The sequence below is a fragment of the Cynocephalus volans genome, chromosome 1 (assembly GCF_027409185.1).
Source record: "Cynocephalus volans isolate mCynVol1 chromosome 1, mCynVol1.pri, whole genome shotgun sequence".
In the NCBI taxonomy this organism is placed as follows: Eukaryota; Metazoa; Chordata; class Mammalia; order Dermoptera; family Cynocephalidae; genus Cynocephalus; species Cynocephalus volans.
In genome coordinates, this window is record NC_084460.1 from 7,327,112 (window position 1) to 7,353,016 (window position 25,905).

The 25,905-nt window shown below is 47.6% G+C and overlaps 1 protein-coding gene across 25 annotated transcripts in view; it reads right to left on the reverse strand.

The window, feature by feature from the left end:
* Positions 1–25,905, reverse strand: part of MICAL3 (microtubule associated monooxygenase, calponin and LIM domain containing 3) — a 181,888-nt gene that overhangs the window by 64,195 nt on the left and 91,788 nt on the right. For 20 of the 25 annotated variants that reach the window (XR_010021420.1, XM_063075713.1, XM_063075630.1 and 17 more), the window contains 12 exons: positions 25,274–25,470; positions 23,561–23,673; positions 23,410–23,472; positions 22,777–22,950; positions 21,181–21,264; positions 17,845–17,943; positions 15,859–15,915; positions 13,323–13,430; positions 10,758–10,865; positions 9,874–10,060; positions 3,469–3,557; positions 2,562–2,649 (listed from right to left, as the gene is read on the reverse strand). Coding sequence is in view for 24 of the 25 variants with exons in the window: in XM_063075713.1 (XP_062931783.1) it covers positions 2,562–2,649; positions 3,469–3,557; positions 9,874–10,060; positions 10,758–10,865; positions 13,323–13,430; positions 15,859–15,915; positions 17,845–17,943; positions 21,181–21,264; positions 22,777–22,950; positions 23,410–23,472; positions 23,561–23,673; positions 25,274–25,470 (1,367 nt within the window). In the remaining variant the exon portion in view is untranslated. The remainder of the gene's footprint in view (positions 1–2,561; positions 2,650–3,468; positions 3,558–9,873; positions 10,061–10,757; positions 10,866–13,322; positions 13,431–15,858; positions 15,916–17,844; positions 17,944–21,180; positions 21,265–22,776; positions 22,951–23,409; positions 23,473–23,560; positions 23,674–25,273; positions 25,471–25,905) is intronic. The other 5 variants (XM_063076628.1, XM_063076457.1, XM_063076540.1 and 2 more) reach the window with 2 other exon arrangements.

Genomic DNA, 25,905 nt, shown 5'->3' on the forward strand with positions numbered 1-25,905 from the left:
AGAGCCAGGTGTGGACCAAGTCACCGCCTTCCCGGCTTCACGCCCTGGGGTGTGGGCCCAGGAGGATGGCCTGGTCACACAGGAGAGAACCAAGTTCATTCACTCGCAGCCTTTCCTGGTCTACAGGGAGTGGAGGAGATGCGCGGTGGATCTGGGCAATGACTATGCTGTGACACACAGAATGGAACCCTGAAACACCTGAGCTTTTCCAAAGGAAATTCTAGTTAAGTAATCAAAGCTTTAAGTTTGGAATTTAAAGAAGGAAACCTCTATCAAAGGAGAAAGTGAAATCTAGTTTCTGCCGGCATAAGGTGTCACTCATAAAGTGAGTCAGTTCCCAGGGAAAGTGCAGTGCTTTGGCGGAGCACGTGCAGGACTCAGAGCTGTAATTTCCCAAAGCCTGTGTCTCCAGAGGCGAATACCAACGGAACTCCATCAGCTCTGAGCTCTCTGCCTCCGCCATGCCTAGAGGTCCCTGTGGCTGGGAATAGGCCTGCCTCCTTTGCCTCAGAGGCCCCCCCCCCCACGACAGCTCCGGGATGCCACATCTTGAGCCCCTCGTGCCACAACAGGCAGGCCACCCTCCAGCTCAGAATCAAGACCTGTGTGACTGAGATGTCCCCGGGGCTTTGATTCTTACTTGGTTGTTTTAATTCTTTAACCAATGCTCATCTTCTCTCCCTGCTTTATAGAACATTCTTCTTCTCTACAGAATGCTTAATTCTTCAGAACACCTAAAAACCTGAAATCCATTATGCCTTCAACTGGACAGTAAGAACGGCAACCTGACCCACATGGGAAAGGGGACAAACTCAGCTTGCTCAGGAATGACCTTAACTCCACTGTTTAATTCTTTTTTAAGAATGTTCTATAATCCATACCTGAAAGGAAAGTCTAATTTCTTTGATTGCTTTACTGAATAGTCAGATTCCTTGAAAAATCGATCTCTGCTAGAATAAGGCCTAAACAATTCGGATGGTGGTCTCTCCTGATCCAATGCACACTCTACAGCGTAAAGCCATAGTCTCTGTTACATCCCTCTGGTCATCTTTCTCTGCCAGCCAGTCGCCATGCTCTGACTGTCAGCTGCAAAGGGCTATTGCACTTCATGAGAAAGACAGATTATATAAAGGGCTTCAAGACTGCAGCAGGTTTATTTTTGGTGGCTGGCCAGTACAGGGATCTGAATCCTTGATCTTGGTGTTACGTGGCTGTGCTCTAACCAACTGAACTAACTGGCCAGCCCATGTAGCAGGTTTAAAAGCCATTTGTGGTGAAGACCACTTTTCTGGTAAGGGCGCATGTAGTAGAAGAAGCAAAGTTCACCTGTCTTGGCTGGGGTTGCTGTGTCGGCCACCAAATCAGAGCACCCAGGGCACGCCACCCTCCCTCTCCCAGAATGAGCACCTCGTGGCTTTCGTTAACTAGTTCTTAAGCACAGGAAGCAACTCTGGGAACCTGGTACTGAAGTCCACACGGATAATTGTCCCTCTTCTCATCATGGAGACTCCACTACCAACTCCTTCTCCATGGTTTCTGGCATTGGCTGATAATCTTTCATTTTTATATGAGTTTGTAACGGCTGCTTGAAATATATTTGCTTTGAACGAAAGAAAATGTGTGACAAACAGAAACACAGCTCTGTTATTTCCTCTCCCACCTACATAGTGACACCAGGCTGTGAACAATCTGGGGCTATGGCGGGGGCACCAGGACCACTCAGCACTTTGCAGAACTGTGGACATATCTTACAGGCTAATTTACATGGAGCAGAGAGAGACAATTTTAAGGAAAAAGCAACACATTTCTTCTCAACAGGTCTTGTGCCCATGAGCCCTCCAAGTCCTGCCCTGCTATGACCAGAGTATGTATGTTTTTAGAGACAGACATGGTGTGATTCACCTCCTGGCACAGGAAGTGATAGTGGAAGTGAAACAAATTAGAGCTTGACTCTCGTTAGAAGTCCAAATGCCCCAAGAGGTCATGATGTCCTTTAAGGGAACAGGTCAAAAAGAAGAGCAGTGATGGCTTATCCAGACAGCTAAAAGAATGGGATGCCAGAATCTCAAGTTCAGGGGCACAGTCCAGAGTGTGGGCCCTAATTGGTATAACCCCACCTCTTGTCAAAAGACTCTGAATGGGACTCTCACTTGGGTTAGTGACAAGAGCAGCCTGTTTGGAATCCTGTCTCCCTAATGGGAGCTGGGCTGGCCTGCCCGCGTGTCTGCCGGGTGTGAGATGGGCTGCAGTGGCAGCGCGGCAGACTGAGCAAACCCGCCCAGAGGCGTGGGTGGTGTCTCTGGCCAGAGGGCGCCATCACTGGTTCACAGGCTGCCAGTGAAACTCCCTTCTGATCTGGACCAGCACCTCTGACAGGCCATAGAGAAAGGGGACTCCGAATGCAAGCAGCTGGCACATGAAAAAGGAGTCCAAAGGGTTTTGGGCCACTTGATGCCCAATTGAAGAAATGTTGCTTTGGAGGTGCTGGCTCACCCCCTTGGCCTTGTCACAGAGGCCGAGAGAGTGATGCACCACCCAGCCAAACAAGGAAGTGAGGCTACCTGGAGCTCTCCCAGCCGAGCTGGCAGCGATGCTGGCCCGTCCGTGCGCATCTGCAGCAGTGCCGTCCTGCAGGGGTCCTCCAGCTTCCTAGGAAAGTCCACAAGAGAAGGAGGTGACTCTGACTGGTTTGTCCCTGCTGATCATACCAGTCAATCACTCTCCATACAGTAAGTTTTTCTTTTAAAAATGGGGACATATTTCACACTGAAGTCGCCAAGAGTCAAAGGCTAGATCTACACAAGTATACTTTTCCCCACGAGTTCCTGTGCAGTTAACAGAAGCCTCCCGAGGAAGCACTGGTCGGTCAGGCTGCATGCTGACAAGGGGCATGCACCCTGTTCACCCTGACAAAAATGGGTGGAAGAACCACTCATTTAAAAATAAAGAAAAAAGTTCTTAGGTACTTACCTTAACTCACAGAATAAAGTAATGAAAGGAATCGGCAGGCAGAGCAGATTATTTGCAGTAAGTTCCTTTCCAGTGTGGACAGCAAATGAGCTTTTGCCCTCACACAAGGCAGAGGAAGGGACGCCCCCTGCGGTGCCTTTCCTCCCCTACCGCCTTTCTAATTGCTTGAAAAGTGGATACAAAGTTCCTCAGCAGCAAGGTGTTCTTCTCTCAGAAAGATGCTTATTTACAAAGGCAAAAATCTTTTCTATACGAGTAGAGTGAGCGAGCAGAAGGGGGTCTGTATAATCTCCCAGATCCGACTCAGGTGATGGATGAAACATTACCTTAGCAAAGAGCAGCACTAGCTTATGCTTCAAAAGCTGGTTCCTTCCCGAAAATGGACTGTACCCACATCCCAGGCCCTTCCCCTCCCGGAAGAGTGGTGCTGCGCTGGCCATTCAGCAGGTTGCGCTCGGCCACACCTGCTCTCCCACTTACAGAGTGGGTTGCCATTACCTTTCCAGACAGGGGGGCCACTGCCGGTCTCTTCCTCTGTGCGTAGCCAGAGAGTCTGTGACAGTAGTGTGGTTTACAGTAGAATTTACCTGCAGATAGCCAGAAGCAAGGAAAGGCAGTGAGCACGGCTCTTCAGTGCTGACTGTGGTCCCTGTCGCCTTTGCAACTACCCCAGCCTTCCCCAGCCGCCTTCCTGTCCAGGGGCCGGGCCCTCCCTGCAAACTTTGACTCCCTCTCTCCTCTACTGAAGGGAGGGGTCTTTCCTTTGGGAACATGAAGTCCATGGAGCTGTCACCCAATCAGGGCCCAGAGTGAGGACACGAGGCTTGCGTGGCAGGCCAGCAAACAAAAGTGTCAGTGTGTGCGGAACAAAGACGTGGTCACATGAGAAGCTGGGAGAAGTATTTCCGGGGAAAGCAAGGACAGGCACAAGTGCGGGTGGAGGCGTGAAGGCCGCGGGGCGCCACACGCGGCACAGAGAGCTGGGCAGGGCACTGGACAGGCCCGCCTCTCCCGCAGCTAGACTCCTTCCCTCTCCCCCATCCACCAGCCAGTGCTGGTGCTGCTGCAGGCAGGACCCTTAGGAAGTCAGGATCTGCACCAAAAACCAAGATAAAACAGAAACAGAAAATCCTGCAATGGACTAAGAGGAGAATGGAACAGAATAAAATGGAATAAAAAACAGTGTACTGTGGCACGATTAGAGTTAAATATTATTTCTTAAAACTTTTGGCTATGTCTACTTGTGTTTACTGGGTCCTAATGTAACATGTGCTTCCTACTGGGGGTGTGGTCAAAAAAGTTTGATCCAAGCTTCAAAAAAGTTTGAGAACATTGATCTTGGCTTTTCTCATGACACTGGTAGCAAAATCAACTCCAAAAGAGTAACTTTTTTCTGAGTCCCTTTACTCTCACTTAAAGAGCTATGGCTTTTGAACATCAAATGATAGAAACTGCTGGAGCAGAAGTGATCCTGCCTCGTCCTTCCCACCTGCAGAGAGTGCTCCTTGGACAATGAGCTTTCCTGATCTCAAAGTTAAAATAAGAGGACCTGAGGGATCTGATTATCTTTCCTCTTTTCCTTCCTTTTTGCTTTCATTTTTCTTTCTACCTGCACTTCCCACTCCATGCTGAATACATCTACTAGTAAGACAAAGTTTACGAAATTTCATAGATTTCAAATACTATTCATAATACACGGTATGTTTTCCTAAACAGAATTTTCCACTAGCTATTGGCACTTAACCAGGATTCAGAGATGCTACATTTGTTGTCAGGAACACTTGACGACCACCGACCTCACTGCTCGTCTCTCTACAAGAGGAGTTGAGTCACGGGTTATGTTTTTCAGCTTGGCCACAATTTCTTTTTACAATCTGTGATAAGCTACTCTGCTTTTGTGAATTTTGGCCACCAATAAACAATAAGACAAGATAAAATGTATTAGTACTCAGAGCATACACTACTTTTTTTGGGTCTGTTTTGCATCTCATTTTTGAAGAAATACTCTCCCCCCTTTCCATGTGGCTCCGATGGGGGCTATCGACCATGTGGCCTGACATTACCCACCACAGAAGTGAAAATATGACCCAGGCTGGTAGATCAGAAAACCCCCCTTCCCTCCACCCCACCCAAGGAGACAGTGCTCCAGAACCAGCCTGTGACTAAAGTCAGGCTAACCAGAGCCATGCTGAGGGTGTTTCGGACGGTGAGAGCGGACAGCCGTTCTCTAAGACTGCTATCTGGAAGAACGGTATAAACCTGATGCTTAAACGTTAATCTGACTTGGGTTTCTCTTACTTGCAATGAAGGTCTTGTAGAAAACTACGGTTACCACTAGTTTCATTCTTCTATTTTTTTCTTGCATTAGTTCGCATTTTTCTACTAAAGCGGAATCTTAAATATTAAAATACAGTTCAATTTAACTCAAGTGATTCCTCATTAGACCCTGCTCTGGTATCCTAAATTAATAAAGAAAAGAGGTTTAAATTTCAGAAACAAGTCCCATAAAGCCAAACCAAAAGGTAATTTCTGAAAAAATTCCAGAGAACTGTTTTCTCTAGTAAGGTGGTACAACACGATGCAGGAAATGTGAGCACCCAAATCAGACCTCAGTCAAATGCTGCCTCCTTAGGCTCACGGCCAGGCGGACTGCTGGCCTCCGCGGACATGTTTCCTCATATAGAAAATGAGCACAACACCTGTGTCACAGGTTGGAGTCACTAAATAAGATACCGTGTATCACATGCTGCGGGTGCTCAGTTAACGTATCCCCTTATACTCCTTCCCAAACTCAACTTGAGGGCACTTTTTGCTTTTTAGATGAATAAAAAGAGCTAATTTTTATATAACATTTATCATGTGCCAGACACTTTTAACTGCTTTACATCTATCAACTCATCTACTCTTCAAATGATCCAACCAGGCCGGTACCATTATTATCCACCATCTTGGATTGAGTGTTCCCCCAATACTTGACTCCCACTGTGACAGTGTTAAGAGGCTGGAAAATCCTATTATGGTAACTGAAAGGTGGGGTCTTCAAGAGGTGATTAGATTGTAGGACTGTGCCATAGTGAATGGATTAATAACGGTGGTCACAAGCATGGTTTGGAGGGCTTTAAAAGGAGAGAGCACGAGGAGGTTAGGCTCTCTCTGCTCTACCATTTCATAATGTGATACCTGCAACAATGAAGTCACCACCAAAGAAAGCTCTCACCAGATGTGTTCCCTGGACACTGGACTTCCCAGCCTCTGAAACTATAAGTAATAAATTTCGTTTTCTTTATAAATCACCCAGTTCCAGGTATTTTTGTTATAAGCAACAGAAACGGACTAATATACCCACCTCTTGCCAGCTGAGGCACAGACAGGCCAAGCAACCTGCCCAAAGCTAGTAAATGTCAGAGGCAGGATTTGAACCTAAGAAGCTGGCTCCAGAGCCTACACTTTTAGCCAATATACTACGATACCTTTATCAATTAGTAAATCCAGCCATGCTAATATTATAAATTAATTACAAATTATGGATGATTCAGTCAAGTAACTCATTTTTGATGGTCTAGATTAAGGAATTTTGATAATTAAATATGGGAGTGACTAGAAAAGGGAATTGGAAAAAGCAGGTGGCCACAGAGTAAGCTGAAGGTAAACTAGGCCATTTATTCAGCAACTTATAGAGTGCCATCACATGACAGGTACTAATCTAAACACTAAGAGTCTGCCACTCAAGAAGACAGACAAGTTCCCAGTTTGGAAAGAGTAGACAATGGATGAGTCATTGCCACACAGCAGTGGCTACTGCGTGGAGAAGAACAGCAGGGTGTGCAACAGAACCTGGGTGGCTACCTCACATCAAGAAGTCTGGGAGTGCTCCTCTGCGGAGGGGCTATGTGCAGATGTAAACGAGAAGAAGCCCACCCAAGAAGGCTGTGCAGACGGCTAGTGCGCAGCCCTAAGGCAGCAGGGGCCTTGCAGGCTTCTGAAAGCTGTCAGTATGGCAGGGAGGCTGCAGCGGCTGTGTGAAGCTCGCCCACCAGGCAAGGGCTGCGGGTTCTGACTACGCTGCAGTGGGCTGTGAGGCAGAAAGCAGGAGATGGGCGAGATCTGATTCACACCCTTTTAAGATGCCCGGGTCGCTTTGCGGAGTAGTCTGCAGCAGCAACCTGGCGGTAGGGAGACCAGCAGAGCTGGGGAACAGCTCCTGAGGACTGCCCCCGACAAGCCACCTCACCAGGGACTGTGTGTTTTCTCTCCTCAAGATGACAAGCAAAGACTGGACATACTGTATGATTTAGAGTCCTGTATTAAGAGTTGGCAGCAATCAAAAATGAGCTAGTGCTTGGCAAGAGAAAGAGGAGCTTTCTTTTGGACAGACTGCACCCTATAAGAAGAAGAGAGGGAATAAGCAGCGACAAGGGACGCACAGACACAGCTTGAAGTCTCAGATCCTCAATTTACTAGCACAGAGTTGACAATGGGCCTGGAGTCACTAATCCCTGAATCTCTGACCTGGAATGGATCTCAGAGGTCATTTAGTGCAAACCAGCACTGACTAGCTGTGTAAACTTGGACAAGCAACTTCTCTCAACTCAGTTTCCTGATTTATGAAATTATAGTAATAAAAGCAGCTACTTTATGGGGTTGTGAGGACAAAATGACATGGTATGTGTTCAAGGGCCCAGCACAATGCCTGGGTTATTTCCTTTCTCCCGAGTTACCGTTTCCCTGGCTTTTTCTTTTCCTGAGACTCTTCAGTTAGATTTCTGAATCATTCCACCTGTCCTCTGACAAATGAGGGGTAGTTCTGTGTAGGGACTAAGCTGATGAAACTTTTATCTGGGTTAAAATTTGGGGAGCTGGTTACACCCTATGTTCTCCTTGCCCTAGTGTCAAGAATAATGCACTCGACGCGGCTGGCTGCAGCCTGCCCCGACCTCATATCATTCCCCCTCAGCTCCCGTCGTTCCCTGGCTTGGCAGGCCATCCCTTCCCTCTACTTAGCCATTTCTTACTTCTCTTTCAAAGTCTAGCTGAAGGTCAGTTAAGTTACTCCAAACTGCTCTTCAACTTCACTGATTTCTTCCTCCTCTGAACTTCTACAAAATTACAATCTATACTATGTAACGTAGCCCTTAATCATATACAGTCGTCCCCCCTTATCTGCAGGGGATACATTCCAAAACCCCCAGTGGATACCTGAAACCATGGCTAGTACCAAATCCTACATTTACTATGTTTTCTCCTATACAGACACACCTATGACATAAATTATAAATTAGGCACAGTAAGATTAACAACACTAATAATAAAACAGAACAATTATAAAAATATAAATAATAGTTATATGACTATGGTCTCTCTCACAATATCTTATACTGTATGGAAACCAAAACTGTGGACAAGGAGCTACTATATTCTCATGGTGTCTCCTGTTGCTTTATGTGCACTGGTCTTATCACATCCATCAGAATGTAAGCTCCAAGATGCACACTTTATACTTCATGTGTATCCTCAAGAGAATGTAGCAAAGATGAACACACAGGCAAAAATACCTGTAGATCCACTGGCTGGACCTTGAGGGATCTTCTTTCCAGGCAGATCCCACGAAGAGAGGCTAACTAAAATAACCTAAGCATAAATGACTATTAAAAGAACTTGGATGGGCTCCATCTGCCAACCCCACCCTTGGAGATCAAAGGTGTTATCCAGAGAGCAGGTGTGTGGAAAAGCAGAACAGAAAATCTGATACCAAACGATTTACCTTCCAATTTAAACAGGCATTTTAATTCTCTCCCCACTGGGCAGTGCTTTTTACTAATGTGACAAGAGGACCAAGAGCCACAATGGTTCCAGTCAGCCTTTCTCAGCTCACCATTCTGAGCCCCTTTCTCACTCCCTCTGACAGAGCTGCCTGTTAGCAGGGTCTGGGTGATGGCACTGATCGCATCCTAGTCGCATGGGGTCCCTCTTCTCTGTGACATCACCTTATCGCCTTACAATCTCCTCACTCCAAGAAATCACCTACTAATGCAAAAACTTAACAACACCCTGTGAGGATTTACTTTCCTCTCCTAGTAACCGAGGTCTCTTCACTGCCTTTGAGTCAGCGAGACTGCCTCCCTGAGGCTCCTCTGGCATCCTGCAGCAATGGGCACAGGAGGCATCGATGCCTTTGGTCACTTTTTCCAACTAACCTTAAAGGGCCTTCAGATGGCAGCATGCCAGCCTGCTTCTGTCGACCAGCTCTGCTACCTGTTTGCATAACTCTCTACCTTTCACTCTATTCAAGGCCTTTCCACCGTAAAAACAGCAAATGTCACAAAAGGCTAGGCCATAACCATATGTAAATTAGACTTAGGCCCTGTGCAACGAGCTCTCAGTTCATCAGACACGGGGTGATAAAACACTGATGCCAGAGAGAGGTGGTGATACCGTGCACATTTCAGTCAGCTTTGAGAGGTAAGTCTGAGAACCCAGGGGCCTGTGATCTAGTTTCAATTTGCTGTCACCAACCTTAGGCAAGAAATTTGACATCTATAGACTTGTGATTCCCCTTGTATAAAGAAAAGACAAAAAAGACATCCTTTTTGTGTCCCTTTTATCTCAAGATCCCATCATGAGGTAAGAGAGTGAGTGAGTACGTGGGAAGCCAGGGAAGTGGTTTAGATAAATGCATGCCAGTCTTGTTACCATCTTTACCAAGTAATGCTATGGCACAAACTTGGCTTTGGGAAATATTTATAAGAAAGAGTCTCAGAGAAAAAACAAAGAATGAAGGGAGGTAGATGGGAAGGGTTAGGAGACGTACAGTGAAAAAAACACACGTAGAAGAACCCAGCCCGGGGCCCTAAGGTCCCAGCTATGTGGGAAAGGGTGCATGGCCTGCAGAGCAGACAGGCTCACCGTCCTCCGTGTCGTAGGCATAGGCCGAGAGGCGCAGGGTGGTGGCGCAGTACTCGCACTTGAAACAGCTCCGGTGGAAGAACTTGCCCTCGGCACTCAGCCTCTCCATCACGTAGACCCGCTTCTGGCAGAAATAGCATGTGTCGCTGCCTCCTAAGTTCTGTGGGAATTCCTTCTTCATGGAGCCCTGTAGGACGGAGGCAGGGAAGAGGAGCACCTCAGGGCCACTCCTCTCAGGCGCCTGCCTGGTGGCGCACAACCCTCTGCGTAAGGGGACCCGACCCTCACTAAGGGACTTGTCTTGAGACAGACACAAGTATTAGGTGGCTGCGGTTCACTCTGCTTTTGGCTCTCCTGAGAGCAATGGCACCTTTGCAGCAGGTGCATTGTATGTGCCTCTGGACAGTACTCGGCACATGATGGATTCTGAACCACTGTTAATCAACAGCCATGAACAAACTGAGCTAGTCTGCCTCTGAAGGATCCAATTTCATAAGATTTCATAATAATCAAACCGAACTATTTTGACAGAATGCTGTTGTGGCGTAGCATATCTCTAAAAGTGATCACTCTGAAGTCCAGGGGACTCATATATAGAGTAGAACCACATGAACACTGGAAAAAAAAAAATACACACACACACATATTTTATTTCTGGACTTCAGAGTGATTGCTTTCAGAGATATTAAGTATGCTTTCCCATACAAAATTCTTAACTACTGCAGTCCTAGAAATTCAATTATGAAAATTCACACAACCTAAAAAAAAATTATCACATGGCATACACTGACTATACGGATTACCAAGCTGCTTAGGACCAGGTAGGTCTGCCCAGCACAACTGTGCTAGGTCTAACAGGACAGCACCCTGGAGGCATCTCTTACCAGCTCCTTCTTGTCTAGAAGGGTTTTGGGCTGCTCTTTCCTTTGAAGCTGATTGGCTATCTGCTCAGCCAATGAGCTCACTCCGCCCGTGTACATCTTTATATACTTCTATTGGTTGGAGATTATAAAATGACCAGAATAAAGGGAAATGAGAAGGAAAAATAAATAAATTAAGAAAACAAGAAAAAAAAATCTCTGAAAGATGTCGAATGAGCACAAGGTGCAGCAGCAAACCATGCCAACAAAGTGCCACAAGCAGGAGACTGGGCGGTGGAAAAGCCCACGCAGAGCTGCCAGCACCGGCAGGAACGGGGACAGCAGGGAACATTATCCTCTGCAGGGGAGAACTTTTTCACATCTTTCTGGAATATGCAGTTCAAGGGGAACAGGGAAGTAGGAAGACAGGATGGATACACTCACAGGACAAAGTAAGAAAGGGACTCTGTTATGCATAAAGAATTCAAGAGGAACAACTCCCATGTGGACCGGGGTGGCCAGGCTGACCATGTTTCAAGGTGTGAGAGAGGGCTTGGGAACTTAATCCCCCTTTATAAAAAAACCAAGCTCTTTCCTGTAAAGGCTGACTCTCCACTTGGGTAACAAATGTCCGGAGCTCCAGTACTACTTATGGCATCTTCCTCCTCCTTATTAACAGTGACCGACAGTGCTGGCTGTATGCAGCACACACTTCCCAGCTTCACTGGGAGGAGCCTGTCAGCCTGTTCTCCCTGCTGATACGTAATGGGGTCTGAGTGGTCCACCAGGCACTCAGGCCAAAGCCTTCTGGACTAGGCAGGGCATCTCAACCGCAACCTGCTGCCATGCAGACAGGCTGCCTCAACTAGTCCTGGAAAGTGAGAATGTGTTTCTAGTCCAAGAGGGATTTTTATAGGTTGAAAAGAAAAAAAAAAAAAGCCCAACCAACTCAATCCTTTTTCTGGTAATGCTGAGGAAATAACAGGAGAAGAGTACCAAGTTTTCAGTGTAAGCCATCCTGCTTACACCTAGGCTTGGCACTGAGGCAGCACAGCTCTGAGCCTGTCCCTGGGGACAGAGTCAAAGTCCTGCTGGCAGGAGTCCTTTAGAGACTCTGTGTCCTGGTCACCCTTCCACGTGGAGATGGATGTGACACCTGGTGTGTATGACGCTCCTCTCATGAACTACATGGAACAAGGGGGCTCCCTGCCAAGTCTGAGGGACCCTAACTCTAATTCTGACTCAGAAACCCACCAGGAGCAATTACCTTGGAGATATAAACAACCCTGTTGGGAAGTGGTTTAAACGAACAGAGATATGGTCACGTGTAAAAGGATCACCGGCTTCCACAAGAGCACACGGCACGCCCTGGGCTATGCGGGGAAGATAGGAGAGAGCTATGGGGAACTACTGCTACATAACAAGGGCACAGCGGAAGCACAGACGAGAGAACAGTTCTCCTCTGGCTCACTCACAGCTCAACTGGAACTGCAGAATCAACTGTATTTTTCAATTCAAAAATAAGGAGATTTCCAAGGATTGGTGCCACCTGCCCATTAGCTTCAAAGATTATACCCATCAGTAGTCAAAAAAAACAAGTGGCTCTTAGACCTAAACCCTCTTTAGCTTAGGGACATTACAGAAGCCTAGGCCTGGGGCCGACCGACACCAGGCAGAGCTGAGCAACTTGACAGCTGACGCTGAGGGAGCAGAAAACTGCATTTCTTTCATTCTACAGCAGACATGTGAGGGTGTGGGCCAGACGTCAAACATGAGCCCAGGATGCTGAGTAAGCCACAGGCCCTCGTGGCTCTCCAAGGGCCTTCTCCTCCAGCCACAAACCACCACCCTCAGTGGCTGCAGCCTGGGGCTTCCCGCACGCAGAGTGTCTGTCACATTCAGTCCTTAGCGACACGGGGACACCAACAAGCATCCTCCCAAGAGAGGGGAAGACTCAAGCTCTATCTGTTCCTGGAATGAAAAGCAGATGGTTTCCTTCTCCCCACTCCTAAAAAACAGCCGGAATGTAGCAATCGCTGCACACACACTACTGCACACCACTCATGCATCTGCCTCCACACACGCATGCTGCAGAGTCTGGCGCTGGCTCAAGAACAGGAAGCATAAACAGGGCAAGAAGACCCCCCGGCCCACTGTGAACCCTGCACAGCTAGATCAGCAGCACCACAGGAAACAGCAGAGTTCACTCCCAGAACCCTGCATATTTGCTACTCTATTTGAGAGGTTTAATTCCAGTGTGGTTCATATTCTGTGACACATATTATGACAAAGACATTGGAAGTTAGAAAAGCCAACAGCTGGAAAATGTTTATAATTACTGAAACAGTTAAAATGTAATCAAAGTGGGTTTACTTTGACAGAATTTGACGTGTTAAACACAATTCAGTGAAACCGAGCAGGGTCTGCCCGCAGGCCTCGCACGCAAAGCAGACACACACACCACCGGCTCGCTACAGGTGACAGGCTGACATGAAGGCACCGCAGCCTCCCTCAGGGCAGGTGACGTTTGCAAGAGTGGGGTGAGGAGAGCTGCAGGGACACACACTCGCCAAGCCCATGCCATGCTACCTGTCGGAGGGAGTCAGAGGAGGGAGAGGCAGTGCAGTGGGAGGAGCGCAGACTAAGAGACAGCTCCCACTGGTCTACAAAAGATCGACGAGAAGGTTCAGGCTCTGGCTATAAAATACAAGATGGAGAAAAAAAAAAAACCAAAGGAAATGTTAAATTAAAACCTGACAGTTTTAGATCCTTTTACCCTAGACCATTATCTAAATAATACATATAGTAAAGGAAACACTTCCCAGAAGCATGAACGAGGGTTCAAGACTTCCATTCTGCTTTGAACTTGCCCTTTCCTAATGCTGACAGCAAGGCGCGCTCGGGAACGCAGTCCCACGGCTGTGAGCCACTCGCTACAGTCTCGTCCTCTCTTGCTCGGTGTTCCCACTCTGCCCACCCTCTAAGTGGACACCACCACCAGCCCGGAGGCAGTGGAGACAGAAGTGGTATCCTGCTAGAACACCCTCACTGTCCTGAGTCGGGATTTCTTGTGGGCAAAAAGATTCTACCACCACCACCCCATCACTCCACCTGCCTTACAAATAGCAAGCAACAGAGACAGCAAGCTAGAGTGAAGCTCGCTCTACACACAGACAGGAGTGCAGCACCTCCTCCTCTCACTGCCAGTGCTCACAGAAGCTCTGCTTGCCAAGGAGCCTGCCAAGTCCTGAGCAATGATGTGGAGAAAAGACTTGAACCCCCAAAGTCCTCCGCAGACTGCGCACAGCATGGGTAGCAAAAGTGTGCCAGGGTCTTCTTCAAAGGTTGGCCCACGCAGCCAGGCTCTCTCCAGTCCCCAGTGAGAAGGCAGCAAAAGCTTTGACTAGCAGTAACTGCTTAGTTTTCTACCAGGTTCAGGATGAAACATTTACAGGGTGGAAGGAACAGAGGGTACTGTCCTGGTAATGAGAAGCCCAGTGCTCCTGAAGCTCTGGGCAGATCCATCTTGCCCCTACTTCAGCCGGCACCCACTTCATTGCTTCTTGGGGGTGACAAAATGGAGTGCCTCACCAGCCTCTGCTCCAGATGCTCAGCCAGCTCACTGGCCCTGAGCTCAGCACTTGGGGTGGAGTCAGCAACACAAGCCCCAGGGAGCTCTGCAGAAGAGTGCCACCCACCAAAAGGAAACAAGAGAGAAGACTGTGCCGTCCCCCTGGGATGGCAGAGCAGTCAAAGCTAGTGAGAGGAGTTGGGAGCTGAGTGGAGGGTGGGGCAGAGAGAGCAGGGGAGTGCACATGCAAGATCATGGGGTAGTGGAGGGAAAGTCCTGGAAAAGAACATAAATAGTGTCCCCCAAAAGCACCTAGCCAGGAGTCCTGCATTGAGGAATCCAGAAACCAGCTCACAGGGAGGGAAAAAGAAAGAAAAATCTCTGCAAACCTTACTGCCTCCTAAGCTCAAAACCCTACCTTCTCCCCTCTGCTCTGCAGCCCTAGACTTCAAATTGTTCCTCCCTGCCAATTTCTCTTCTTGTTCAATATACTTCCCTCCCTTCTTTTAGGCATTGTTTCATTAAAAATCATCACCACCTCATTAAATATGCATTCCCGAAAATGCAGGACACTATTCTGCTCAGTAGAAACAGCTATTTTCATTTTGAAAGGACAGCCTGAGAAGAAGGGAGAGGCTGGGCACACACTACACGTGGGAGAAAGCAGGGCTCAGCCATGGCAGGGAGATGGGAAGGACACCATCCCCAGCCTCCAGCCTCTCCTCCCTAACCCAACCCCTGACCTTGGCAGCACACAGACAGCTGCTGCCAGTGTGGCAACAGGGCACAGGAAGAGAGCGCTACGACTAGCTTCCTGATGGACTGAGAAGTAATCTAATGTGCTGCTTGGCCATAACTGCATCTCTCAGAAACCAAAGGCAGAAGTGGAGGTAAAGAATAAGAGAAAAGGCTTATGTGAGACTGACACCATAGGTGATTCCTCACTGTGGCTGCAAAGCTACCTCACTCCTGATTCATCTTTAAGCGTAGGAATAACAACAAAAAAAGTTTCATAAAATAAGCAGGTTTCCTTCATTGGGCATCTCTGCTGTCCATCAAATTACCAGCTGCGATCAGTAATTTCCCCTTAGGTTTCAGGAAAGACGAGCTGGAGCTGCTCATCATGCACCCCATCCTGCCATCACCTGCCTCCCCTCACCCTCTTCACACTGAAAGCTGCTAAGAGCTTTGGCTTCTTTCCAGTATTTCCACTTCAAGATCCATGACTGCGAAATTCCGGGGTTAGGGGTAGCATGGTCTTGGAATGGGAAAGGTGGACAAAAATGGGAAGTCATTACGGCCCTTTACAGCAACACAAACGCTTAGGATTAGCATCTGCTCTGAATGCTGGGGGGACGAATGCTCTACAGTAAATGCTATGTGCGTGGGTCAATATTATTTGCAAAAATAATTCTGGCTCTTGGCTGGGTAACAAGAGTGTGCAAAAAGCAAGGGAGAAGGGACCAAACCCCGTGCCCATTCCCTCTGCCCCCACCCAGCGTGCCCATCTGTGTGGCTCTCAGCATCCCGTGCCACGGCTTCATGCTCTTTTACCCTCTCATGGTGGGGACTCTGCTTGCCACGGTTGTCAGCATCAAGATCCCTGTATGTCTGTTGACAACAAAGTAGAAACTTAAGCTCCATCCAAATGCATTATATGGTCTTACTAAGTGACAGTGGGAAGCAGTGCCAGAAACGCAGAGTTCACTTCAATACATATCCCCCTGCCCCTACCAATCCCTACCGCAAGTAACCATAATCCCACCTATATCCAATGCGGTGACCCATGGACAACCTTTTGCGCAGCCGCTCTGCCCACCTGTCCTCCAGTGAGGCAGCCCCACAGATAAAGAGTTACGGTCAGTACAGAGGTGGGACACGCATCTCTTTCGCACAGTGGCATAGTGTCAGAGGTGTTAAACAAAGGTTTAAAAGGAGAGGCAGGTTAAAACAGTAAAGCTTTCCACAAGACGTTAGAAAGGAAAGGTGGGGAGATGGAAATTGGCTAGAATAAATGACCATTACAGCAGTCCAGAGGAAACTCTGGGGCAGGGCATGGTCCTGAATAGGAACGTGTGACCGAAGCGTGATTTATGAAAGGGTTCCAAAAGGGCCAAAGACTGGGAGGATTTTCCATCAGCAGACAGGAACATGCATGTCAGGGGGATGGAACTCCATTAAGACAGGCACGTGGCTGCCTTGCTGATCTGAGGAATCCAACACAGCAATCATGGGAACAGAGAAGAACAGTCTCATCATGCTTTGGATAACTAGGGATTCACCTCATGGCCACAAACTGGTGTAAAAACTGATCTACAGCTTCTGGCGTGGCTGCTCTTCTCCTGTACCCATGAGCATACTGTCTCTACAGCTAGGATGAGGCCAGAGCTGAGACCCCAGTATGGCACAATGTGGACTCAGTTCTGGCTCTATTACTTACTGTGTGGTCTTGTACAAATTACGAGGGGTCTTCAAAAAGTGCATGGAAGCATCTGTATTATCTTTTCATTCAATTTTTCTACAAACTTTTTGAAGTTCCCTTGTATCTGGCCTCTACCCTATGCCTCAGTCTCCTCATCTGTAAAATGGAGAATAATAATAGTACCTACTTCAAAGTGTTATTGTAGGAACTGATTGAGATAATGCATGAAAAAACACCCTTAGAATACCGCCTAGATCATACTAAATGTTCAAAATTGTTAGCTCTTATTTAGAGACAAGGCATAGGGCAGTTACCAAACCTGTAATGGCTCAGTTCGTAGACCCATGGACACAGATTTGGCCTTTAAAATCAGACACATTACTAATGGTCACCTTTTAAATAGGCCATCTTAGTTGAAAAAATGGCTTTGCAAAGATCCTGCCCTTGAAACCCACATTTTATTTTTTAGAGATGCACCACAAGGGCCAACAAGGCCACTCTATATATAGACATTGATGTGTGCTGGCCACATGTGCATGCTTGTCACCCTCACTGACCACGTATATAAAGCAGCGCTTGAATGATCTGCTTGGAGTGTGAGCGGGGTGGGTGGGGAAGGGCGAGTATCAGAAGAAGCTAAATAAGCAAGAGGCAGGGCTCTTGGAACGAGAAGAAACCAAACTCACAAGTGAAGCCCTGCAAAAGCTTCCAAATGCCCACCTTAACCACATCTCACGGGGCAGCAAGAGAAAATGGCTGCTGTAAACGGGGTTGTATAAAAATGTACCTACCGCTTTGGGCCTTTGGGCCTCAGACCTGTGACAAATATAGTTTGAATTTAAGTTTGGGATTGCATAGTTGTATTCCCATGATATGGAGCTAGATTAAACTATTCAGGATTTGAATGTATTATGCGCCCTAACCTGAGGTCTGGTCAGGAACTGCTCATTCACAGCAATAAATGTTGCTTCTACTACAAATGGTTTCTACAAATGGTCATTCTATTTTTTTATAGCTATCAACAAAAAGAGGGAACAGCGATTTGCTCTATTCTAGCCACCTACACAGGCAGGCAGGAAGACAAAGAGGAGGACAATGGAGCATGCAGAGAAGATCACCTGTTGACCACCACGCGCCCGGCAAGGAGGTGGAGTAGGGGGAGGAGAGAGTGTGATCACTTTTTTGGGGCAGGTCCGAGAACACTCCTTTTCCCGTCGCTTTTACACCAACAGACACAAACAGAGAGAATGTTGTTGATACAGTGGCGACATAAAGGCTGGCTCTGGAAGAACTGAAGGGCATTTGCCAAAAGCATCCCAAGAGGACCCTGTCCTCGCCCCTCCACCCTCAACAGCAAATCCCCACACGATCAGAGAAGAAGGCTTGTCACAGTATCGCGCTGGCCTTGGGTTGATTTGCACTTTCTGCTCAGCATGGATGGAGTGGGTCACCTGTGCAGCTGGTTAGGACTGGCAGTGCAGCCCTTGCCAAGTGCCGGGGATCAGGGTTTTATCAGGCAAGTTGAGGGGGAGAAGAAATGGCCTTGATTGCAAGTAGAGAAAAAGGGCAAACTTGCCAACCACCAGGAGGTGGCTGTGGAGACCACCTCTCGTGGCATAGCCACATGTGCACCCTCCCTCAGAGCATATCTGTGACGACACCCCGCCATTGCTTCCCTCCTCTAAGTCCCTCACTCACACTCAAAAGGTTCTGGAAAATTACTGAGGAAACACAAGAACGTACGGGAAATGGGATACAGAAGTTAGAAGTTAGACATATTTCATTAGTGGAATGCCATATACATGTCTGTGGCTCTTCTCCTCATTCTGCCCCTCTCCACTGTATCCGCTTCCTTGTGATGCTGTCTATGATTCAGAAAGTCCCTGGGCATTTGAGAAACTCACACAATCCTAAGCCTTTCTGATACCTCCTGGAGGAATCCTGTTTCCCCACTGCTTTGGGTTGAAAGTCCCCCCCCACCAAACTTAATCCCCACTGTAACTGTTGAGGGTTGGAAATCCTATTATGGTGATTGAAAGGTGGGGCCCTGAAGAGGTGATTGGACTGTAGGACCGTGCAGTAGTGAATGGATTAATAATGGTGGTCAGGGGTATGGTTTTGAGGGTTTCAAATGAGAGCATGAGAGAGTCTCTCTCTCTGCTTCCACCATCTGGCAATGTGATACCCTGCCGTCGCTGAGGTCACCACCAAAGAAAACCCTCACCAGCTGCATTCCTGGACTTTGGACTTCCCAGCCTCCAAAACCATAAGTAATAAGTTTTATTTTCTTATAAATCATCCAGTTCCAGGTATTTTGTTACAAGCAACAGAAATGTACTGACGCCCATGCCCAGAAGGCTGCAACACTGCGGGGAGGGAGAGGCTGTGGGTGTGCTAAGGCCCAGGAGACAGCCCCGCCTGCCGCAAGCTCCTGGATGATCCACTTGCACCCCAGGCTGCTCCGCATGCACAGGTGGCCTGCAGGAGGCACTCCTGAGGCGGAAGGCACAGGGTGGAGAAGGGAAGAGCCAGGGTTTCCACAGGACGGTGGCACGAGAAGCCCTGGCCAGCATAGCGGTGCTCCTCCCCTTCCGCCACAGGTGGCCTAAGTTGCAGCTGGTCCTTGTGCCAACCCAGCCAGCACTGCTGGGCCTGCCACACCTTTCTGCTCGGTCTGAGCTGCCTCAAGAGAAACACAAAGCAGGTTGCCCACCCCCAGCCCCAGGCGAGTCAGAAGCAGAGGCCCAAGCGCTGTGGAGCTCCTCTGCCCCCAGGTTTCCAGAGCACCTGGCGCTGCAGGGCACTTATCTTTCAGGAGGCACATTTAGAAGGCCGAGACTCATGATACTATTCCTGGTTTAGTTTTGAGAAAAAAATTATATGTAAATATCACAGATCTCACACAGATAAAAGTATTGTGAGTTATACTTCTTCACAGTGCTACCTCCTTGCAGCCAGGTAAATTCACAATATCCAACTCTATACAACCTATAGCACACAAGAATCTCACAGAATTTTCACTGCTCACCATTTCTCACTTGTCCATCTACGCGCCACTGTCTAGCTGTAATCTCTGGTGCCCATTTTGTAGAACCTGCATTGGACTTCAATGGCTCGATTCTCCTGTCCATATAACCATGTGCATTCTACCACACTGACTGTGATCATATAAACTGCTCAGATGACACACTGTTCAGGCTGGGACCAACAACATTGTCCATGTAGAAACGGGCACAAGGCCAGTGGCTACTGGATACCTCGCAGACAGAAGGAAAATGAGCAGTCCCACAAAACCCAGCTCCTGACATCCCTCCTGTGCAGCTCCATTAGACGTGTTGGTCTGCACAAGAACAGAGACCACCATGGCCCAGCCAGGCTCCTCAGGTTATCCTTGCTGACCCAAGACTTCCCAGCGAGCCCACCCAAATGTGCTCCAGCACGTGCCACAAGAAGCCACCTGCTCACCCACCGCCAGGCACTGCCCCTGCCATTCCTGCCCCTCTTTGCCTCCCATGTCAGGCAACCTCTGTGAACACTGTAAAAGTCCAGAGTCTGTGGACTCTGCTTTAGAGTTCACTTTCCCCTTCACCAGATCCTCAACTAAAAATTACTTTTCAAATCACACCTTCCACCTAGGCTTCCACGCAAAGGGTAAGAAAATAAAATGCAAGTAAATTTCCTATGATGTTTTTCAGAAGACCTCCCCTGAGGTCAGCTCATCTGACTTCTCAGCATCTTGTCAGTCCTGGACAATACCAAACTCTGAGGCAGGAAATCCAGGCTCTACTCCTTAGAGCAGAAACTTGCTCAGCTATGACATGGGAGAGAATACAGCAGAGGCCTCCAACCCCTCTGACAGCTTTTGTACTATAAACCAGGGGCTATTACCTACCCTGTTCTGCACTGCTCAGGATAAGCAGTCTTCCAGGATATCCTGCAAAGGTTTTAGTGAAAATTTCCAAAAAGAGTATTTTAAATGTGGACAAAACACCAAGGAAGTACCCATGAACATCTCTGTCCAGAGTTTGGAACAAAAATCACAGTTCAAGACTGTGTTATCTTGGATAGCATTTTCCTATTTAATGTGAAGGGCTCTACTGTCCCAATTCACAGCCTTGAGGAAGACAGGACTCTCTCTCCAATGGTCACGAGGAGACACGTTAGCAAACAGTCAACTCGGGGCATGTTTTATAATAGCAAAACCCCAAAGGCTAAGGTACCAAACAACTTATCACACAGCTTCAACACCAAATTAACAGTCCACGCTTTTAACTGGTTTCTCAAATGCCAAAGAGTTAAACAAATCATGGAATCAAACCAGCACTGTCTGTTAAATGTTTTCCCAGAGTCACCACTCAAAAGAGCACAGAGATGTCCTGCCCTGGAGTGCTCAGGAGGGGGTGGGGAGGCCTGGGGTGGCAGTGCCCATCCTGGCCCCGAGGAAGTTCCTTTACCTGTTTCCACTGGGGGGTGGGAGCAGAGCGACCCTGCTCAGGCAGGCAGCGGGATGGCCGGCTGACCCCACGCTCTTGTGTCGGCTGTGACACACAGGCCAAGTACGGTGGGGACAGGACATGGAGACAAAACAAAATAAAATACATTAAGGTAGCAGAAGACACAAATAAGGTGCTCATGGAGGACAGACACACATCTGTGAACTTTGGGGGAGGGAGGCGGAACTAATCCTTAGAGAGTTACACTTATAAAGGAAAGAAAACAGCCTCCCAAACCAAAAGCAAATGCAAAAAAAAAAAAAAAAAAAAAAAAAAGGATTCTCATTATCCTTTTCCCAAGCTGAAAGTTTTCTGAGTCTAAACTACTGATTCTGATATTGGAAAACTAATCTTTCCATCCTCATAGAAGAAACCTTACCCTAATAGAGAGCATTTGAGCCTTCCTGAAGTAGGTGGAAGCCAGGGCCGCCACAGCCTCCAGGCAACCTCCAATGTTTACCAACAAATATCATCTTTTCTGTGAGACACACATGAAAAGACTGGCATGCAAAGACTAACACCCAAAGACTAAATGTGGCAAATTCATTATGGCCAGACTCCAAATAGCCAGTCCCACCATGCTGGTCCATGGGAACAATGGCTGGTGAGTGTGGAGAAGATGGAGAGGAGAGAGTGAAGACAAGAGACACCGTCCTCTGGATGCCCTCGCAGGTCCTTGGGGAGGTTTACAAGACACTTCCGGTGTGTTCCCAAAATTTCAGCCCCTCCTCCTGCACGAAGTCTTAGTGACTTCTAGACAGAGGGGAGAGACGAGACCTAATGAAGACAGCTCGAGTCAAATGCTCTTGCCTAGCACTCTCGCACAGGACCTATGGGAGTGCAATCAACTCCAAGAATGTTCACATTCCCAGTAACGTTCTAGGAGAATAATCGCAATACTGAAAAGAAGCTTTATGGCAAGAACGTTTGCCTCTGTGATTTTCATGAAAGGTGAGAAACAGCTAGCACATCCAGCACGAGGGCAATGGTTAAGAAAAGCATGGCATCCACGCATTTCGGAAGATGCTTGCGAAGAGTGCAGAGCATGAGAATACACCTAAAGTTAAATGGAAAAAGCAGAATAGAAAAGTTTTTGTGAAGAAGGACCTCAACTATGGAAATAAGAATGCACTAAAAAAAAAAAGAACAGAAAGAAATGTAGCAGAATATTAACAGACTACAGATGCCTTAATTACCTTTAAATATACTCTTCAACATTTTCCTAAATAAGCATGTACTTCTCTTATAACTTAAATATGCATGCACGTGAATATATATGTTCGTGTGGACACACGGATACATACTTTTTAGATCCTTCTGCTGGTTTTTGACACAGACACCTCACCTGAATGCTGAGGATACAGCAGCCCTGAAGGTGTATGCCAGGCTTCTGAAACCCTCCCCTAGGCCACAGGCAGACAAATGGTGGAAACCCAGATCCCAGTCCTCAGTCACGCACCCCAGGGCCTGGGACACAGCCTGTCTCGTTTGGTGGGAGAGGCCCCTCCTCCCTGATAGACTGAACAAGCGTGGACAGACGAGGGGTAAGGGGCTCACCTGTCTCCTTATGCCGGTGGACAGTGGGGGCGCGCTCTCTTCAAACTTGGCCAGCAGCTGCGTCGCCATATACTTCACTTTGTTCTGGTTCCCAGCAGCAGCATCCATCCTCCTGTCCGTCAGAGTGCTCACCAGTGCTGGCCTTTCCACTCTGCAGCCATGGGGAGCTTCCTCCTGATGAACCAACCACCCAGAACTGGACTGTACAGGAGGCCATTCCACACACTGTCTCCTCAAACGAGAGGAGCAGCCAGCAGCGGGCACAGTGGCTGGGAGCTTGCTGTAGGTTGAGCTTAACAATTTTCTTCAAGGTTCTAATCTCCAAATGGAGTCAGCAATGCTTTGGAACATGGGGCAGTATAAAGAGGTACTCAAACTTGCGCTGTATTGCCATATCCCAGGAAAGCCCTTGCCCTCTGCCAAATGTGTGAGTTCAAAGAGACAAGGAGGCCCGAGCACACATGTGTGCTCTCCAGAAAATCAAAGGCAAAAGCCCTCAGAAAACACAACTGCCCACAGAAATCCTCGTAAAAGATGACTAGAGATAGATCTAGCAATACAAATTTGGAAATTAAGGATTTAAACCAAAAATAATCAGTATAATCATTCCAGCAAACCCCTGATGAATCTCACCTCCTCTGACTGACTGGTCTTTCTCCTCTTTCCAGCACCATCCAAGTCCTTTTCCTTTTTATCCTGTACCGTGAGAGGAGGGGGACTCATTAATCTAGTCACCACACCTTGCCATTACCTTTGCAGCTGGTAAAAAGACTCCTCCATGTACCTTGGGAGAACGCTTCCGAGAGATGGTCTGCCCAAGTTTGCTGAGGAAGGAGATGGGTGATTTGGTGCTGGCTATCAGGACTGCTTTCTCCTCGGCATTCAGGTCCAAGATGTCTGTGAACAAGCAGCAGCAGTGTTCAAGGACAGCCCTGGAGGGTACTGCAAAGTCCTGACTGAAACTATTCTCTCCTGCAGTGGCTCATGGAACCTCTGAAAGCTCTAAGGGCTCATCAACCATGACAAAAACATGCAGATCTCAATAGGAAACTCCACAGAGAAAATTCACACTTGGGTCTGGTTAGTAAACTTTCTCTTTTCCGCCCACATAAACAAACACAACTATTTTCCCCAATCCACTTTTAGTTACAAAAACCTACACTTTTGCTTTTCAAAAGTTGGAATCTGCCTGTGATTGTTACTTGTGGCAGAGTTCTGAAGGCTCACCTTTGTGATAATAATTTCAGGACAGAGAGGGAGGAAGGGAAAGAGAAAAGCAGAGAGAGAGGTGTGTGACTCAGAGTCACTGGTACTGGTGTATACAGACGCCACACTCTTAGCTGCACATGAGGTGGGGAGGGGGCGGTCTCTCTGAATGGGTATACTGATGTTAGAGTTGTGGATTTCTGCTGTAAGAACTCATGTCTGTCTAATCAGGAAAAGCCACAGATGCCCACAAGAGTACATGGGCTAGAAGACACTGGAGCATGGTACTATAAACTTTGTGGATTCCAGTCTTTTATTAGTACTGATACTAATTTTAAAAGTAGTCATTGAAACTAATTAATAAATTGCTAACAAGGCTGGCTGGTTAGCATATAGCCTTGTAACACCAAGGTCAAGGGTTTGGTTCCTCATATCAGCCAGCTGCCAAAGATAAACAAACAAATACATAAATAAAATTGGTAAGTGCTTCATTTACCAAATATTCATCTTAGCATATGTATCACAATGTAATTATATATATCTATGTTACATATGGGGAAACTGAGGCACAGGGAAATGTAGTAGCTCATCTAGGGATGGATGAATGGAAGTACTGGGACGAAAACCCAGGTCAGGTACCACAGTCAACACTCTTAAGCATTATGCATACTACAAGGGACACTAAATGACAACAGGAACATTTTTTGTAGCACTATGATGTTCTATGGCAGCATGGTGAGGGCCAAGGAAAGATTTCCGGTAAATACTAAGAGGTTGGAGGAGAAAGAAGCCAGAGAGGGAGCAGTCACAGAAGAAAGGAGGAGAATGAACCCTGGGTGGTGCAGGATCCCAGAGCTGACAAGAGAGAATTACAAGAAAAAGGGTCTCATTCCACAGTGTTGAATGACACAGAAAAGCCAAGGGTACAGGAGATGAGAAATGAGAAAAGGATGTGAATTTGGTGGCTGTGCCTGACTGTGGAGAAGAGTTTTGGAAAAGCAGTACAAAGAGAAGCCAGATTCCAAAGTGTTACAAAGTGCTGGGCAGTGGAGCAGTAGAGGCCACAGCAAGAGCCACTTGCTCACAGAGGCTGGTTCTGAGAGAAAGGGTATGAGAAGGTGGTATGAAAAGTTCCAGAGACTTCTCCCGATTACCAGCCAATAAGAACACAGAGTAAGCGCAAGTATGCGTTTGGTGGTGCTGTTGTGGGACACGGTCGGAAGGGAAGTGAGGAAGGCCAGGCAACGAGATGGCAGGGACTGGAGGCTCCGCACCAGCGCTGGGCCCTTACCCCTGGAGGGCAGCGAGTCCTTAAACATCTCGTAGAACTGGGTCAGGTACATCACCATGGACAGCGCATCGGGCTCCCCGACAGAGGCCATCTCTTTGCCTGTCATGATGGGAGAAATGCCCAGTTCCTTCTCAGCAATATCAAAGGCCAGCTGGTTATTCTTCTCCACATTTTGCTCATCCAAAGAATCAAAATCTCTGAGAAACAGGAGGAAGATGTATCAAGAAGGGCTGACTGTCCCCAAACTAGGAAACACAATTACGGAGTTACGTTTTGGTCTTTTGGCTGAAGTCCAGGGTGCAGTGCATCACTGAAACCCGAGGGCAGACTGGTTTACCTCATGTCTTGTTCCCTTTCCTTTTACTAATGACACACAAGGCACCCTCAAGAAGAAATGATTAAGGATATACCCAATAAATGGGGAAAAAAAGGAAAGAGTTGAAAAACTCATTTTCCCAGTAAAAATTTTCTTACTAAATTGTACGCTCAAGCATAGGAACTCTTTAACACGTATCTCCTGTGCCTTGTGTGTGGTCTGTACATATTAAACCCATGTAGAATAATGATAAAGGTCCTGTTTGGACCAGACTGCTCCTGAAGGCCTGCTGCCATCACCCACTGTGGCCCTTGGA